We start from the raw sequence: 15,484 nt of genomic DNA on the forward strand, positions 1-15,484 counted from the left end.
CATCATTCCTGATGTTTTCGTAGTTTGGCGAAATCACCAGCGATAACGTATCGCCTTAGTTCAATGCACGAAAAAAAATCAACCATCGTATTTGGCAATTGTTATCGACCTAAACCGGATTGATTGAATTACAAAGTAAATTTATTACTTAATGTGAAACGTAATTTGAGAAAATTAATCTATTTAAATGAGTCTTGCGTTATAACAAAGTAAACAATGGCAATATTCAATTTCGTCAGAATTGAAATACGACTTGGCCATAAAGTGAGCACATAAAATTGAACGTTATTATCACGAATAAAATTCGTTTTACCCGTAAAAAATCAATCGGACTTCACTATATCTCAGTAGTTTTGCCAAATATATAGAAAATTCATTTGTAGTTAACGATACTAAGGACAGTAAAGTCGTCTTTAGTTGATACTATGGAAACCTTTTTTGAACTATTCTTGTTTTCTTGATGAAGTAGACATTTTTAGATCTGATATTGAGACAAGATTTGACATCAAAACGTCGTTTACGCCAATTGTTTTATTACCAATGTTTAGGTTTCTATATCAACCGATGACCGAATTGATTAAATTCAACAGGAACCGATCAACGAAAACTTCATGACGTTATTCTTTGTATAAAGAATTTAGTCTAAATCGAAGCAATGTATGAGAGTAGAATGAAAAGCCAAAACTCTTTACGAAAGAATTGAAATGCATTTTATTTGAATTGTCGAATTAATCTTACTGTCTACGTTCAATACAAAATAAAACCTCTTGAGATTAAAAGTAATTATCCCGATATATATATCAAAATGGTGTATACCATCAGAGAAATACGACAAATTTAAATCGAACCAATTTGTTTTCAAACAGCTTTGCAAATAATTTCGAACAAAAAAATACAGAAAAATCCTCAAAAAAATCTTACACCAAAAATAATACGATTTAAACACCGTAGTCAAAATACAGAAAAAACAATTTGTTGCCAGAACACATCGGATTGAATAAGCAAAAGAAAAGAAGTCTTAAAATCTATAGAATTTATCGTAGCTGAATGCGTCGTGTTTTCTTGCGTTTTGTGGTTTTGCGATAGCCTTTTCCATACCAGCCGGGTTGTACGATTCGCTGTGTGGTTACCTTTGCCGTCACCGAAGTATCGACCTTGAGTCGTTTGCAGCGGCTTGAATCAGTGTCATCTTCTTCGGAATTGGTTTTCGGCTCTTCGCTGCCATCAATTTCATCCAACGATGTTTGCTCCTCATCGTTGTCAAAGCCATCGTAATCACAACAATCGCACAGGATCCGATTGCCATTACGGCGTCGCGCTACCGACACATGAAATTCGAGCTGTGGCTTGTAAAATTGGCATTTATCTTCTGCATAATTCTCAAAGCAGAATTCACATTCAGCTAAATTACGATTCAGTTGATGGATTGGGATGATGATTGTGCTCCAGATATCGACTTCAAAAAAGAAAAGAAAATCGACTTTAATTTCGTTGAAATTTTCGAATTGTTTCTATATAAAATAAGATTTCTCGTCGTCCTTACCTTCGTTCGGCGGTGGATTTATAATACTGTGTAAACCCGAGTAGGCGTAATTCACATCATACCAATTCGGTACCACGCCTTCAATCGCATGATAGTAGTTGATTAGGGATTTTAGGTAACCTAATGAGAAAAATTTGAGTACGTTTAACATTTTAAATTTTTTTCTTACAAAAACTGATTTCTTTCCGCCCTTACCTTCATCTTGCTTTTCATCGCCGTTGCTCAATTCAAATGATAGTTCGGTTTTGATGGTTGGCATTGTGCCAATTTTCATCAAGCTCTTGTGGTTCGCCATCATTTTACCTTTGCTTTGCTTCAATTCCGTGCTTTTGTCAGTGTTAATTGTTTTGTGTGTGTCATGCGGTTGGAATGAGATCTCATGACGTTGCGAGTGGTTTTTGGCGGTATGTTTGATATGAGGTAATTTTAAATCATCATCATTCCTAGTGCTTGAACAGTCTTTTTGCTCTTTATCTCCTAAACTTGCTTCAATCTCCGTTGATTTTACATCCGCTTCATTTACTTGGCAACTTTCAGACTTATCATTTATTATTTCGTTGTTAGTAACTGCAGTTGAATTGTTTTTAGTATTTTTCGTTTCAATGTCATCTGGTGTTTGTGTGGGGTTTTCAGTTTCAGCTTTGACTTTGTTCACATCATTATTCAAATCACTCTGTTTCATTGTTGACTCTTCATCCATTTCCTCTTTAATTTCCTTCTTTGCCTCCGCATTGTCGGCATGTTTTAGCATCGGCTGTGAAACGGTGTGTACTTCTTCGGGCAGCAACAGGCTGGCGTGTGTGAAAATCGGATCTTTCATTCGATTGTATGGTGCCACTTTGATATTCATATAATTCATGACCAATTTCATGACTTCATCACATTTTCCGTTGATTTTCAGTGAAGCACCTTTGTCTTTCGGTGTCCATTGCAAATTTACAATGTAAATTTTCGGCCGTTTACTTTTCGGTCGATCCATTTGCCAGAGCCATGTATACTTTTTGAGAACCTTCAAACTTGAGCCCATGCATAGAATCACATCAGCTTTCTCTGCATTTTTACACGCACTCTCCCAATTCAATGGCCACTTCAAACGACCTACAATTTCGAAAAGAATCGGAACACAAGAAGATTCATCATGAATATTTTTGGAATCGGCGTAACAAGGTGAATTGTATGATCTAGTTTCTATTTTTCATTTATTCGAATAAGTTTCAGCTAAAGCATGAGTAAAGCATAAAAAATTTATCAAAATCAAGAGCTTAATTTGGCTTCCACCATCCACAAGCATTTCTTCCTATGGATTTTCTGCTATCAATAGATATTTCCAAGAAATTACAACTTCTGTAAAGTATAAGCAAACCACTGTGGCGTAAGTAATTTCTCATGACAAAGTTGTTCGTTTGGATTTTGCATGGAAATTGGAAATCGTTGGCGGCGATTATCAGGATAAAAAATAAAATTTTGAAGTGGTAATGATAAAAGTTCGGAATGGGTGTGAGATTTTCAGCAGAAATTGAGTGAAGAGTGTTGAAAAAAAAATTACATCTTTTACGCTTTGATTGTGCGCCACTCAAGTAAGTAACCTTCATTTAGTGCAGCCATATCAAATGTAATATATATTTGATATGAAAATAATACGATATATGACTCTTATCCATTTCACAAACATAACTCGCTAAAAACAGTGTGAGCGTCGACAGAAACAGAACGAATAGAAGTAATAAAGTTCGGCATAGCAGCTGTCGATTAACTTTGGATTTTATCAATGATCTATTTACAGCTACAATCAATAATGCGAGCAAAAATATTAAACATTAATAAGAGTGTGGCATACCGCGTTCACCGAAATGTACAATCGTATCGATGAGTGGTTTGAAGCAAAAATGGCACCGTCTATTTGTTTTGTGATTGTATCGGGCTGTGCGTTCGGTTGTATCGAATAGACGCCAATACTCAATATTTGGCTTGCAATATTTACACACTTCGATGTACATATTGCCGTGAATTTCGGATATTAATTTTCGTGGTAGACCGGAGCGCAAGTGCAATCCATCACAGTTTTGTGACAATGTATAGCGTAGAATGTTACGTCGATGGAGTTCAAATAATGACATGTGTGTGAATGTTGGATCGGCCAGTGATAAATCGTACTGTCCGATCTCTTTTCCCTGTTGTAATAGTGTCCATATTCCTTGACTGCCACGGTAATCGGGGATCCGGGCTGAGGTACTGATGCCAGCACCCGTGTAACACACCAAATGCTGCGCTCTTGACAGAACATTCGCTAATTTCCTCGCTTTTTCCTCAATCACCTCGGGCGGATCTTCTTTCTCAAGAATGCGTTCACGAGTATTAGCAATATGCTCTCGACGCTTGTTAATCTGACGCACAATATCCGCATTGTCTTCGAGCTGCTTCAATTCATCGATTGTTCGTGTTTCCTCACCTTTTCGCAGAATTATCGAAATCTATAACGCAAAGAGGGAGAGAGAGAGTGCGATAAAGAGTTTCGAATCAGTTGTGCTAAAAAAAAATGTAAACAAACGGCCGAAAATAGAGAGCGATAATGTTTACAAATGGATTATTCACACGCGTATGCATGAGTTTGTATTCACATGGATAAGTGTGTGTGTGTGATTGAGAGCGCACTGTAATAAACGTGACTCAAACAGTGATACTAAAAATGTAACCGGATAATTTCGATTTTAAACCCGTAACAATCAATAATCATTACGACACCAACTATTTGAACAAAATGAAACCCAATTTTTCCAAAGCAAACACACTCACCCGTTGATATGATTCGCGTTTCTTCTGTTTCTCACAAATTTGCACGTTTTCATTACATTTACGTCGCCTTGCATAACTTTTGTACGGATTGACATCGTCATTTGAACTGCAGCCACTCAGTGTATTTCCATTGCCATTATCATCGTTGCCACTGTTGCATTCCTTTTCAATTTCACGATTCTCGGGCAAATTACTGTTGACCATCTTCCCCAATTCGATTTGTCTCTCAGTCGTTTCGGAGAATTCGCATTTCGACCATTTTAACAGCATGTCACACACTATCAACCCAAAATATTCAAACACCACATAACCAAATTTCAAATCACATTGATTTTTATGGATATATTTCTAAATAGTTGGACTTGACGTGAAGATAAAATGGTATTTATTAAAATTTCCGAAAAATTTTACGCACAATTCAACACGATACTGAGACAAACCATGCGTTTTACCACTGGGACTTTTTTGCGGCAAATACATTCGTTGTTAGAGACAATAGCAGCAATTTAGTGTCGCCGTTTCGTTACGCGAATGAATCACGTACACAGTCACAAGTGAGCAGACGCTTCATTCACTATGTTTACAAATGTTTTGTCCCACAGAACAACGACAAGGTGCCTGCTTCTTTTTCACATTTCTTTTTTCTCTACTCGTCGTTGTAGTCTTCGTATTCAATATATACCTTCTATCGCTTGTATTCAATGCGAATCAAGACACACGCTCACGTACACATACACACGCATCACCCATACATTGACACAACAATACTTGCATATATTGGCCTAATTGTTTTGGTTCGCACACAATAACAAAAACAAATGACATTTCGCCTGTCAATCAACACAAACTCATGCGGTGAATGAAACGGGAAGAAAGAGACGATTTTTTACAAATAAATGATGAATTTTTAATTCTTTTCGTTATAGATGAAGATGTAATTTAGTTTATTTCAACTCTATTTTAAATTTTATCCTCATTTTTCACATGATTCTCTCATTGCAATTCTGGCGGCAAAGTATTTTAAGTACACTATTCTTACACTGTAAAAAACGAATTGCTTTGAATCAATACTTAAGGTTTTCATATGCGATTTTTCCCCTCACCAACGACTTGTTAACAATTTCAAAAATTTGTTTTGAAACAAAAAAAAACACAGTGGAAATGTTTAATAACGTACGGAATCAAGTAAAAATGAGGATTTGGAGCTGAGATTTTTAGCATGAAGAAGTTGATGTGTTCAATTTTGAATGATTTTTCGACCAAACCCCTTAGAACGTTGTAAATTGAATTCATAAAGATTCAACTATCATTTTGAAAGCAATCTGAAAATTTTGTTTTCCAAGTATAAGTCAATCCATTCCCCTTTCCATTCAAATAAAAACTCCAATTCTTGGTTCTTATTATTTATGCGGTTTATTTTATTTGAACTTAACTAAAAAAAAAGACAAATTATTCCATGTATATAATTCATGCCGTTGTGTGATAAATCGTTAAATTCCGAAAGAAACGAAAGAAAACGTGACACGGCTAATTGTTGTAGTCAAGTTTGTAATTTGAACAGTAGATCGATCTTCGGCAATTAAAAAAGATGCACTTTAACATTGACAACACATAGAAATCCATTTTGGTATTAAATATCGTGGCTTAGAGATATAAATCCAAATTCAGTGTGGCTAGAAAATTGCGCTTACAACACGTAATCAAGCTCATAGCGGGCGTATTGATTTTTGGTATCGTTAGCGATTCTTGGATATCCAGCGACCAAAGCATCTTGACTCCCAATGTAAAGTGAATTATAGATCTTCCAATAGACATCACGCACCTTTCGAGCCGGATGGAATAAGCCCTGAAATCGAAATAAAGAAAATTTGGCATTAGTTAAATGGCATCAAAATTTCAAAATTTGAATAAGTTTACCTGTAAAGTGTACTGCAGAATTTTATTTGGTCCAATTGCAACACGGAGACCATCGACAGCGTCCATGAATGCTTGCACTAAATGTGGTGAGGTTTCGAAAATGTTTGGCCACACATAGTTCAACAAATGTGTTAATGCATCTTCGCATCCAAATCCATAGACTCCCAGCGCCATGTGTTTGATGGCCGCACACGCGGTTTGTCGATGAACCAAATCTCGATCCATCAATGCGTCCTCTAACAGCGGGCAAACGGAATAAATGTAATCCTTTCCCATTTCTCCAATGTACTCAAACAAGAATGACATTGATTTCAGTACACCGTTCTGAACGTTGAGCTCCGGCACACGGTATTCGTTCATTAAAGCGGGCAAAACGGTGAATGGTCGACATGTTTCGGCGACAATGGCTATAGCAACCGTTGTACAAACACGATTTTGACGTTCTTGAACTTTTAAATTGTTCAACAGCGTGGCCAACACATCATGTGGACCGATTGCCTTGGCAATATAACCAAATGTATTGACGGTGGCTCGTCGGATGGCTTTTTTGTGTGCTTTCAACAATTCCAACAGTTCAAAGCAAATTCGCATCCATTCACGTGCCGACACATATTCAGGTCCACGATCGGCGATTCGACCAACCAAATCGATGCAGTTCTCTTGTACCTTCTCGTGACGATTCTTCAGAATGGGCGTTAGACGAGGTAGCAAATCTTTAATCGGTGGCGTCATTTTTGTCATACCAATCACATTGACAATCGCTTTGAGAGCGCCCAAAATCGAACCTAATACTTCTGGATATTCTTCACCAAGGTATTCATACAATACAACACCCAAATGACCCATCAATTTCTCCTCCTGACACGTTTTCATAACAACGGCAATGCGTGAAATTAAATCAGCCGCCTGTTGTCGCACCTTTGCCGATTTATTGTTCAAACGCCACAGAATTGTACCGCAAATTTGCGGCAAATACGGTTTGACACGTTTTCCCAATTGATTTACAATGGTACCAAAGCCATTCAACATGACAACATCTTCGGTTGTTTGTTCTTGGAACGCATACAGTATACCATCGATAAGCAATTCTTCAAGATGTGAATCAATATCGGCCGCGCCCAAATTGGCCATAATCTTTTCAATGGTTTCCATTACCATCTTACGATAGGTTTCATTTTCGTCTTTTAAATCGTCAACCACACGATTGATGATCTCCGATGCACCCACTTTGTTTGCAATTTCAACGGTTGTATCGACCAATTGACGATAGTTGCGTCGATCCAGCGCCATACGATGGTTCCAGAAATGTTTGAAGAAATGCGGTAAAATCTCTTCTTTAATATATTGCGGTTCAACACCATCCGTTGCACAACATTGCTTCACGACTTTCAATACGATTTTCTTCATTTCTTCGTCGGGCGACTGGAACTCTCGAATCAAAATCAACATCACTTCTCTGGTATAGTAGTTTGCGTATTCGGCATCCATCAATGGGATCAAATAACCGATGGCTTTCAAGAATGCAGCCAAACCTTTGCCACGATGTGTTCGAATACCTTTCCACAGTGGTTTCAACACGGAATCGAACGATTCAATACCATACGGTGTGGCGGCTTCGGCGAGTGCTGCAATGGCCAATGCAGTGATGGTGCGCACTTTTTGCTGTTCGTCGACCAATCCGTGTTCGATAATTTGTACCAAACTCTTGAGATGCGGCAAAATGGCGCAACCCATTAAAATAGCGATTTGCTGAACGATTTTAATACCGGTGTGCCGGGCTTGCCATGATTTTTTACTCTTGCATACGGCTTTGAGGAAGGGCAATAGTGATGGAATGCCCAAAGCGGATGCAACGACCGCAAATGCACGAGCCGTTGTATTTCGTACGTACTCATCGATGTTGTCGATATCGGGACGCATGGTTGAAATCATAGTGGCCAAACCAGCTGCTTTTGCCAAATTCGAAATGATCTCACGACCCTCGACACGGGCATAGTAATCTTCGTCGATCAACAACGGTTCGATGACGACGAGAATTTTGTGCACGTATGGCCGAACCAAATCGTCTAATTTGTAGAGAATACGATCGATGACCTTGACCAATAAGTGACGTTCTTGATCTTCAAGCGTTGGACTCATGAGCAGTGGTAGAATTTGATTGAACAATGGGCCAGCACCGAATTCACGTGCCTTATCAGTGATTTGACGCAATGCTGATTTTCGCATAGGTGGCGTGCCATTTTTGATTTTCAACAATAGTTTCATGATTTTTCGCTCTTTTAGCTCCTCCGGACTGAGGTTCTCTTCATCGACGTCGAGCAACAGTTTGTCGAAGTATTGCGCATCTTCCGGTTTCATGAATGGTAAATTCTGACCCTTTGGTTGGTTATCCATGAATTTGGACTGTTTGTCTTCTTGCTGAATGAAGAAACCGTGTGGTGTTGCACCAGACATTGGTGTCGGTGTGGCGAGAAGCTTTCGACCAGGTGTTCGAAGTGGTACATAGCCAGCAGGTGGTGGCAATACTTTGTATCCGGGTGGAAACATTGCATCAAGCTCATCGTCGGTAAATGGTCGATTTCTTTCGTCAATTTCTTTTTCCCAACGATAGGCTTGCAATTGCTCTGGTGTCATTGCAGCTAAGGCGCCTGGCGTTGGTGTGGCTAACAATGCTGCTTTCAATCCAACTGGAGTCGATCCACCAGGCGTTAACAAAGGTGTTGCATGGCCTGGGGTGGCCGATGGAGTCATAGACGGTGTTGCCATACCCATACTTGGAGTCATCGATGGTGTTGCAGCTGTTGGCGTTTCATCCCAACGTGACCGTCTCTTTGATGCTGTTGCCGATTCGATGATTCGATCTTCTACACCACGATCGGCTTTCGGAGTTTCCATCCAACCGGAATTATGGCCGGGTGTCTCTCGTTCGGTTCGAGGTGTTTCATCCCAACGATTTCGTCGTGTACTCTTCTCATGGGATGGTGTCTCCAGTGCTGGCGTCGATGGAAGATGAGCTGGTGTCGCATCCCAAAGACGCTGCGTGCGTGGTGTTGCTCCAGGTGTTTGAGCTTCAGCTCCGAATGCAGGCGTTTTCTGCAAATTATTAGAAAATTGAATGAAATAAAATGGAAAATTCATTGGAAGAAAAATAAAATTCGGAGAATAATAAAAATTTTGCGTGAAGCTTACCTCAACATCATTCCAAGTCGGAGTGACGGCACCGGCCGCCTTTTTAGCCGGTACAAATTGGTCTTCTATCGTTTGGTCCCATCTTCCGCGTTTACGTGGCTCTACAGCTTTGACTGCATCGCCATTGGACGATTTCACCAATGTTCCATCCTTTGATTTCTCTTGAATCTTTTTACGCAACTGCAATGAGACAAGAAGAAACAGAATTTAGAAGAATTCCCATGAACATGTAAATAAATGAATATATACCTCTGATTCTTCGCCTTGGAGCATTTGCTCCTGCATAATCTGTGTGTATGTTCTGGATCTGTTATCTGGAGTTTTGCCGCCTGCAAAATAACAAAAAAGCCAAACACCTCATTAATAATCATAAATATTTCAAACCATCAAACAGTGATAATCAAATTCTTTTGTTTTGATTTTTTTTTGTCAAATAAAAAATTTCATAAATCTCAAATTTCCTTTTATTTCAAAACTCATTTGAAATTTGATTGAACTTCTTCAATAAAACTACTTGATTTTTCATTACTACATTTTCTTCGGAACGATTTCAAACTGTAAGGGATTTGGTCAAATTTCACGAATGATTTTTTTTTTTCAAATAAAAGGATTGAGAGTGTATACGTACGTGCTGGAACAGACTCGTCTCCATCGATTTAAATAATTTCATTTAAAATTTGTGTTTGATTTTTTTTTTATGACATGATTGATTTTTTTTTTGTCTGTTCTTATTTTTTATATATTCGAATCCTGAAATAATTCTGTTGTGATTAATACTTTTTGACTGATCTTTTAAAAATTCATTCATTCTCACACAAAAGGGGAAATTTGCGGTGGAAATGTAGCGATGCGTACGAGACCCAAATTGGATTTCTTTCTCATTAGTTTACAAGAAATTCAAATTAATTGAATTGATCAGTTGAATATCTCTCTCTAAATCGCTCATTTCGACCGTCAATTTCGAACCAGAGACAGACTCTCCATTCGTCGATGAAGTGTTCAACCTTTCTTTCTATTGGTTTCAAGTCAACACTCATTTGGATGCTTCAGCTTTATCGGTCGAGTCGATTTGTGACTTGTGATTTTCGGACACACACTGACTTTTTAAGATAGTCGTCCGTGACCTGTATTGACAATGTTTGGTAATATTAATAATGGACTCTTCATTGGGGGGATCAAAGATGCATACAAACATTCACGCAAGAGCAAATTTATTTTTTTATTCTATTTTTTTCGGTTACCATGAATTTATCTTTCGCTCTCAATGTAATCAATCACACTCTCTTTTTTTTCTTCTCAAATTCAACTGCTTATAAGTAATCGTTTGCTATTATGTGGTTTTAATAAAAGTTATTTATTTCTAGTCTAAACCTTAAATTAAATAATTGAATGAACTAGATCAAATACTAACCGTCAGCAAATGGATCAGCTCGCTCTGGGGAAATGACAAAACGACGCCGTTTCTGTCGGTATTCATCTTCTCTGTCGGCAATCGTTGGTCTTCGACGATCGGCAAATGGATCTTGTTCCTCTTTTTCACCCTGTGAGGCAAAGCAAACGATTAATAAATTAATCAAATTTAGTTTCATCATTTGACCTAATTTTGATACTGTGCATTGCCGATTTGATGCTCATCAAACAATATTTTCGAGAAAAAAAAACATATTTTATCAGAGAAAAAAACAATTTTCGTTTAAAAAAATCTAGCTTGGTACTAGTTCTCTTCGCTTACTGCCCCCGCTTCAAACAAGCTTTACTCTTTATAAACACTTGGCATTACAATGTTCGTGCAATTGAGCAATTGAACCAAACTAAACCGAAATTGACAAGCAAATGTAATGGAAAATCGATAAAAACAAACTTTTACCTGTTTGATGACATCCTTAAGAATGCTCTTGGGTGCTGTGTATGTGGTGCGTTTGGTAATTGGTAGTCCTTCATCATCATCCTCATCGGCATCATCATTGGCGGCAATTGAAGTCATATAACCTTCGAACCGTCGATTCTTATTGCTGCCATCGTCGTACAATTCACTGTCATAGTAGCCGCTCTCCAACAAACCAACACCTTTTTCACTAGCCTGCGCTGCGGCCAATTCCTTTTTCTTACTTTGTATGTCGGCAATCTGCGCCTCGATATCTGAAACAGATCCAAAAATCCAATCACGAAAAATTAGAAACAAATAAATTGATAACAATCGAAAAACAAACAAAAATTTACGCTTCATTTAAAATTCATGTTTTGGTTATAACACGACTCAAAGGAACAATCACACAGATTGCATTGTAAACGTAAATAAACGTTCACTGAACTACATCGAATATTCATGTATTTTCCACTCGACTCATTTTCACAACAATTTCAACACATTTGAATCGTATTTTCCCATTGAATTTTCCTAGTTTAATGCAAAATTTGTTCGGTTTTTATCGGAAAAATTGAGGAAAAAAAATTACCTTCGTGTGTTCGTGCGATGCCGTCCATCTTTATTTTGTGAAAGTCATATATCGTCGATAGCGCATTAAACACCGATTATTGACAGCGGAGCTCAACTTTATAAAGTATTTCGCGCTTCGTCAGAGTGACAAGCCCAAAAACCGGCATCAGCCAGTTCGTTAAAGCTGAGTTTCGGTTTCAATGTTTTTGAATTTAAAATGTGAACAATTTAGAGCAAATAAATTTTAATTTAATTTATTTCATAAAAAAAATTATTTTTGCTTCACAATAGCACCCAAGTTACTAACACAGTACAAAACTATTGCCACCGTTTACTTAACATGTGTCAAAGTGCGCATTTGACGTTTGATGTTTCGGGCTCCGTACTGAGAGCAGCGTTGTACGCGTATTCGACCAACTTCGGTGCGAATGTCACATTGGGAATCTCTTTCCGCTTTGAAAATTTGACAGGCGAACACATACAAAAATGGTAAGCGAAAAAAATTGTGAAAAATCTCGAAAATCATCGGATAATTCTTCGAAAATTTTATTTTATTTGCATTCAACATGAATTCATCGGCGAACAAAATCAAAATTTCTACGATTTTCATGATATTTTAGTGAAATTTGTGCAATTTTGTGTTTGTTGTTTATCACTTGTCTGGTAATGAAAGCATTGCAGTGGCACACGAAGCAACATTTTTTTTTGTATTGTCATAGCGATGAAGTGTTGATTTTGTTCTTTCAGTGATTGAATTTCAATTCGTTTCCATGTGTTCTAATATCGTTGGTTTTTTGGTTTATTTTCTCAGGCCAAGCGTACCAAGAAGGTTGGAATCGTGGGAAAATATGGTACCCGTTATGGTGCCTCCCTCCGTAAGATGGTGAAGAAGATCGAAATCACCCAACATTCGAAATACACATGCTCATTCTGTGGCAAAGTAAGTACACGAAACGTGATCAAACGCTTTGATTGACATTCCATTGTCGATGTTTCTCTTCCGATGAAAAATCTAAATTTGGTCCAAAACACCGGCTTAAAAAAATCTAAATCCATTTCAAGTGATTCTAACCCATTTGTTGATCTCGCTCTTTCACAGGACTCCATGAAACGCTCATGTGTTGGTATTTGGTCATGTAACCGATGCAGACGTACCGTTGCTGGTGGTGCCTGGGTTTACTCAACCACAGCTGCTGCTTCAGTTAGATCCGCTGTTCGACGTCTCCGTGATACCAAGGAACAGTAGAGATCCGTTTCGAACCAGTGTATTCATAAATTAAAAAAATCAATTTACTGAAGAAAAAAGTGAATGAGAAAAAATAATATTGGATTGAAAAGTGATATGTTATCAAAGCCTTGCGGTTAAATACAATATATCGACAGCTTTTCAAACAAACAAACAAACAAACAAAAAGTCTTTTATTTTTCGATATTTGGATTCATTTCTTGTTTAATTCCATGATGACCGTGCTGAAAAAAGGTTAAAGCGATCAGATTTCAGTGGAAATGTGTTGCAAGTGTGAAATTTTTTTTACGTTTGACATCTCAGTTCTGTTCTTCATATGGCCATCAACAAAAGTGTCTCTTAACAAGGTCATGGGAAATGATTCAGTTTCTTTGAGTAATTTGCTACAGAAAAAAAGTCTTGATAGTTGAACATTTTTGCGAAGTATTTTTGCCTTCATCGCAACATCTAATTGACATACAACGAATTAATTCGATTTCGATGACGTGCAAAACCGAAATCAAACATATTTAACCATTTTCAGCTAACATTCGACAACAAAACAAAACGAAATATCTTTTAGATTCAAAGCACAATTTATTTTCTCGTAATAACAAAACGATTTTAGATTCATCATGAATGGTATTACCATATTTTGTTTTATTGAAACTTTTATTCAGATTAACAAGGCTAGGTGTCCTCGGCATATTTGTGGTTCTTTTGATTTTCTACAATAATTCAACCATTTGTCTAAGCAGATCGTCATATCAAGTGATTTTGGTAATGATAATCCATTCCGCGCTGAACGCAATGCCCCATCGAAGTACATTCTCTGAGACAATAACTGGCACAATGTGTCAGCTATTTATAATTACAATCGAATTGCCATCCACGTTGATAACTTACCATCCGTCAATTACCATCCGATTTTGATGAGTTACTGGTATTGTTATGTGCAAATGTTGACCGTAAATCTTTGTTTATGGTTTTTTCTTTGTCGGTTGGTATTTTCTTGTGATGAATTTATGAACAAATCAAAATAAAATGAGCCGAAAAGAGTCGAAATTCCGCATTTCTCGACCAACTTCAATCTCAATGACTGAACGGTTTCTTGGTAAATTCAGTGAACCGATTATGAGCAACAACCACAGTATGTTGTTTGGAAAAGAGCGTTCACTTTTTAATTTGGTATGTGCTGTGTGTTGTGAAAAAGAACGGGATAAAAGGCATGCAACTGCGAATATATATTTTCTGCGAGAGAAGAAAAAAAGAACAAAAATTGCGACAATGGTTGTGTGCTATCTTTCCGTTGGCTATCGTTCTTCCACTCAACTGCAAAATCTACTATTGTCCTGTTACATTCCATATGAAAATTTTCCATTTATTAAACCAACGGCGCAAAATGAAATTTAGATTTTCAGATAGGGAATGGAGTTAGACGACGACAACAACCAGCCATCGCTACTGTTCGCGCGACTGTGGTTGCCGTTTTTTTTTGCATAGTGTTAATAGTTAATATTTTTGTAAACAAAATAAAAACATTTTGACGCAGAGTCGAATGGGTTTGCATGTTGGAATTTTCATTGGTGGGCATTTCTAGTGAGTAAAAGAATAAGCTGAACTGTTGTAATATTGTCCATTTCATTTATAATGCAAGGTATTGATCGATAAGTTTGGCGTTGTTTTTCAAATGATTTCTCCAAAAAATCCGCATCGCATTTGTGAGTATGCTTATGCTCGTATTGTTTTGGTCGTGAATTGAAAAATCCATGGCACGATAGATAACAAAAGACAAATAGGGGTTTGAAAGAAGTAAGGTAGAAAGAATGATGCAAAACACTCGAATCAATTCAAACGAATTGATGCCGCACTTTGCATGAATAAAATGTAATGTGGTTTTATCCTTCAATTTCTTTGCAACATATTCGCTTGCAGCGATCAATCATACAAACATTGAAAAGTATGACCCTTCAAGTTATTTTACTGAAAATAATTAAATCAAAAGCAATATTTACGGAATTTGTCTCATTTTATTATTTTTTCAAATCTGTACAAAAACCCTGCCTATTTATCATTTAAAATACATTTCATTTTCCCTAAATATACTGCCAAAATTCTGATTGGTCGATTCCATCCAAAACATAAGCGGGATTCAACAGTTCCGATTGACATGGAGTTAAATTGCAACTATGCAATTGTTTCAGTTCATCGAAGTTAACGTTTGAAAATTCTTCAAGCAAATCCGATTGTCCGTTTTGCAATGTCTCAAATTCATAGCTGCGCATCAATTCCGCCTCAATCGTAATGAAATCGAATGGATAATCCGGGTGTTCAATGTTTTGTTGTGATTGTTCGAAGAAATCAGGATTTTCGTACAGAC

At 37.4% G+C, this 15,484-nt stretch overlaps 3 protein-coding genes across 7 annotated transcripts; 1 reads left to right on the forward strand and 2 right to left on the reverse strand.

Annotated features, from left to right (window-relative positions):
- Positions 1-687: 687 nt before the first annotated feature.
- Positions 688-5,348, reverse strand: LOC129565022 (NAD-dependent protein deacetylase Sirt7). Its single transcript, XM_055439345.1, has 5 exons — positions 4,337-5,348; positions 3,381-4,014; positions 1,739-2,641; positions 1,544-1,663; positions 688-1,456 (listed from the first exon to the last, which is right to left on the reverse strand). Exons 1-5 carry the CDS (start codon positions 4,604-4,606, stop codon positions 1,035-1,037), a joined length of 2,349 nt encoding a protein of 782 aa, XP_055295320.1. The 5' UTR covers positions 4,607-5,348; the 3' UTR covers positions 688-1,034.
- Positions 5,349-5,726: 378 nt separating this feature from the next.
- LOC129565021 (splicing factor 3B subunit 1) lies at positions 5,727-12,233 on the reverse strand. 5 transcript variants are annotated; one of them, XM_055439342.1, is made up of 7 exons: positions 11,899-12,233; positions 11,310-11,581; positions 10,854-10,983; positions 9,692-9,771; positions 9,443-9,622; positions 6,254-9,346; positions 5,727-6,182 (listed from the first exon to the last, which is right to left on the reverse strand). In XM_055439342.1, exons 1-7 carry the CDS (start codon positions 11,924-11,926, stop codon positions 6,024-6,026), a joined length of 3,942 nt encoding a protein of 1,313 aa, XP_055295317.1. In that variant the 5' UTR covers positions 11,927-12,233; the 3' UTR covers positions 5,727-6,023. The 5 variants fall into 5 exon arrangements, with proteins under 5 accessions (XP_055295317.1, XP_055295318.1, XP_055295313.1 ...); XM_055439343.1 differs by lacking the exon at positions 11,899-12,233 and adding an exon at positions 11,663-11,870; XM_055439338.1 differs by having other exon boundaries at positions 6,254-9,622; positions 11,899-11,992.
- Positions 12,234-12,249: 16 nt separating this feature from the next.
- LOC129565024 (60S ribosomal protein L37a) lies at positions 12,250-13,279 on the forward strand. Its single transcript, XM_055439347.1, has 3 exons — positions 12,250-12,368; positions 12,691-12,819; positions 12,979-13,279. The coding sequence occupies exons 1-3, from the start codon at positions 12,366-12,368 to the stop codon at positions 13,123-13,125; spliced, it is 279 nt and encodes a 92-aa protein (XP_055295322.1). The 5' UTR covers positions 12,250-12,365; the 3' UTR covers positions 13,126-13,279.
- Positions 13,280-15,484: the final 2,205 nt, after the last annotated feature.

The sequence above is a fragment of the Sitodiplosis mosellana genome, unplaced genomic scaffold, assembly GCF_009176505.1.
Source record: "Sitodiplosis mosellana isolate CC-2019 unplaced genomic scaffold, AAFC_SMos_1.0 Smas_scaffold_2, whole genome shotgun sequence".
Taxonomy (NCBI): domain Eukaryota; kingdom Metazoa; phylum Arthropoda; class Insecta; order Diptera; family Cecidomyiidae; genus Sitodiplosis; species Sitodiplosis mosellana.

Coding starts and splice junctions, on each gene's coding strand:
- LOC129565022 (XM_055439345.1), bottom strand. CDS start 4,606: ATGCTGTTAAAATGGTCGAAATGCGAATTCTCCGAAACGACTGAGAGA. Junction 4,015..4,336: donor AACGCGAATCATATCAACGG/GTGAGTGTGTTT, acceptor TTTGCGTTATAG/ATTTCGATAATTCTGCGAAA. Junction 1,664..1,738: donor CGATGAAAAGCAAGATGAAG/GTAAGGGCGGAA, acceptor TTTTCTCATTAG/GTTACCTAAAATCCCTAATC.
- LOC129565021 (XM_055439338.1), bottom strand. CDS start 11,926: ATGGACGGCATCGCACGAACACACGAAG. Junction 10,984..11,309: donor TTAAGGATGTCATCAAACAG/GTAAAAGTTTGT, acceptor TTTGCCTCACAG/GGTGAAAAAGAGGAACAAGA. Junction 9,623..9,691: donor TCCAAGGCGAAGAATCAGAG/GTATATATTCAT, acceptor GTCTCATTGCAG/TTGCGTAAAAAGATTCAAGA.
- LOC129565024 (XM_055439347.1), top strand. Junction 12,820..12,978: donor CATGCTCATTCTGTGGCAAA/GTAAGTACACGA, acceptor GCTCTTTCACAG/GACTCCATGAAACGCTCATG.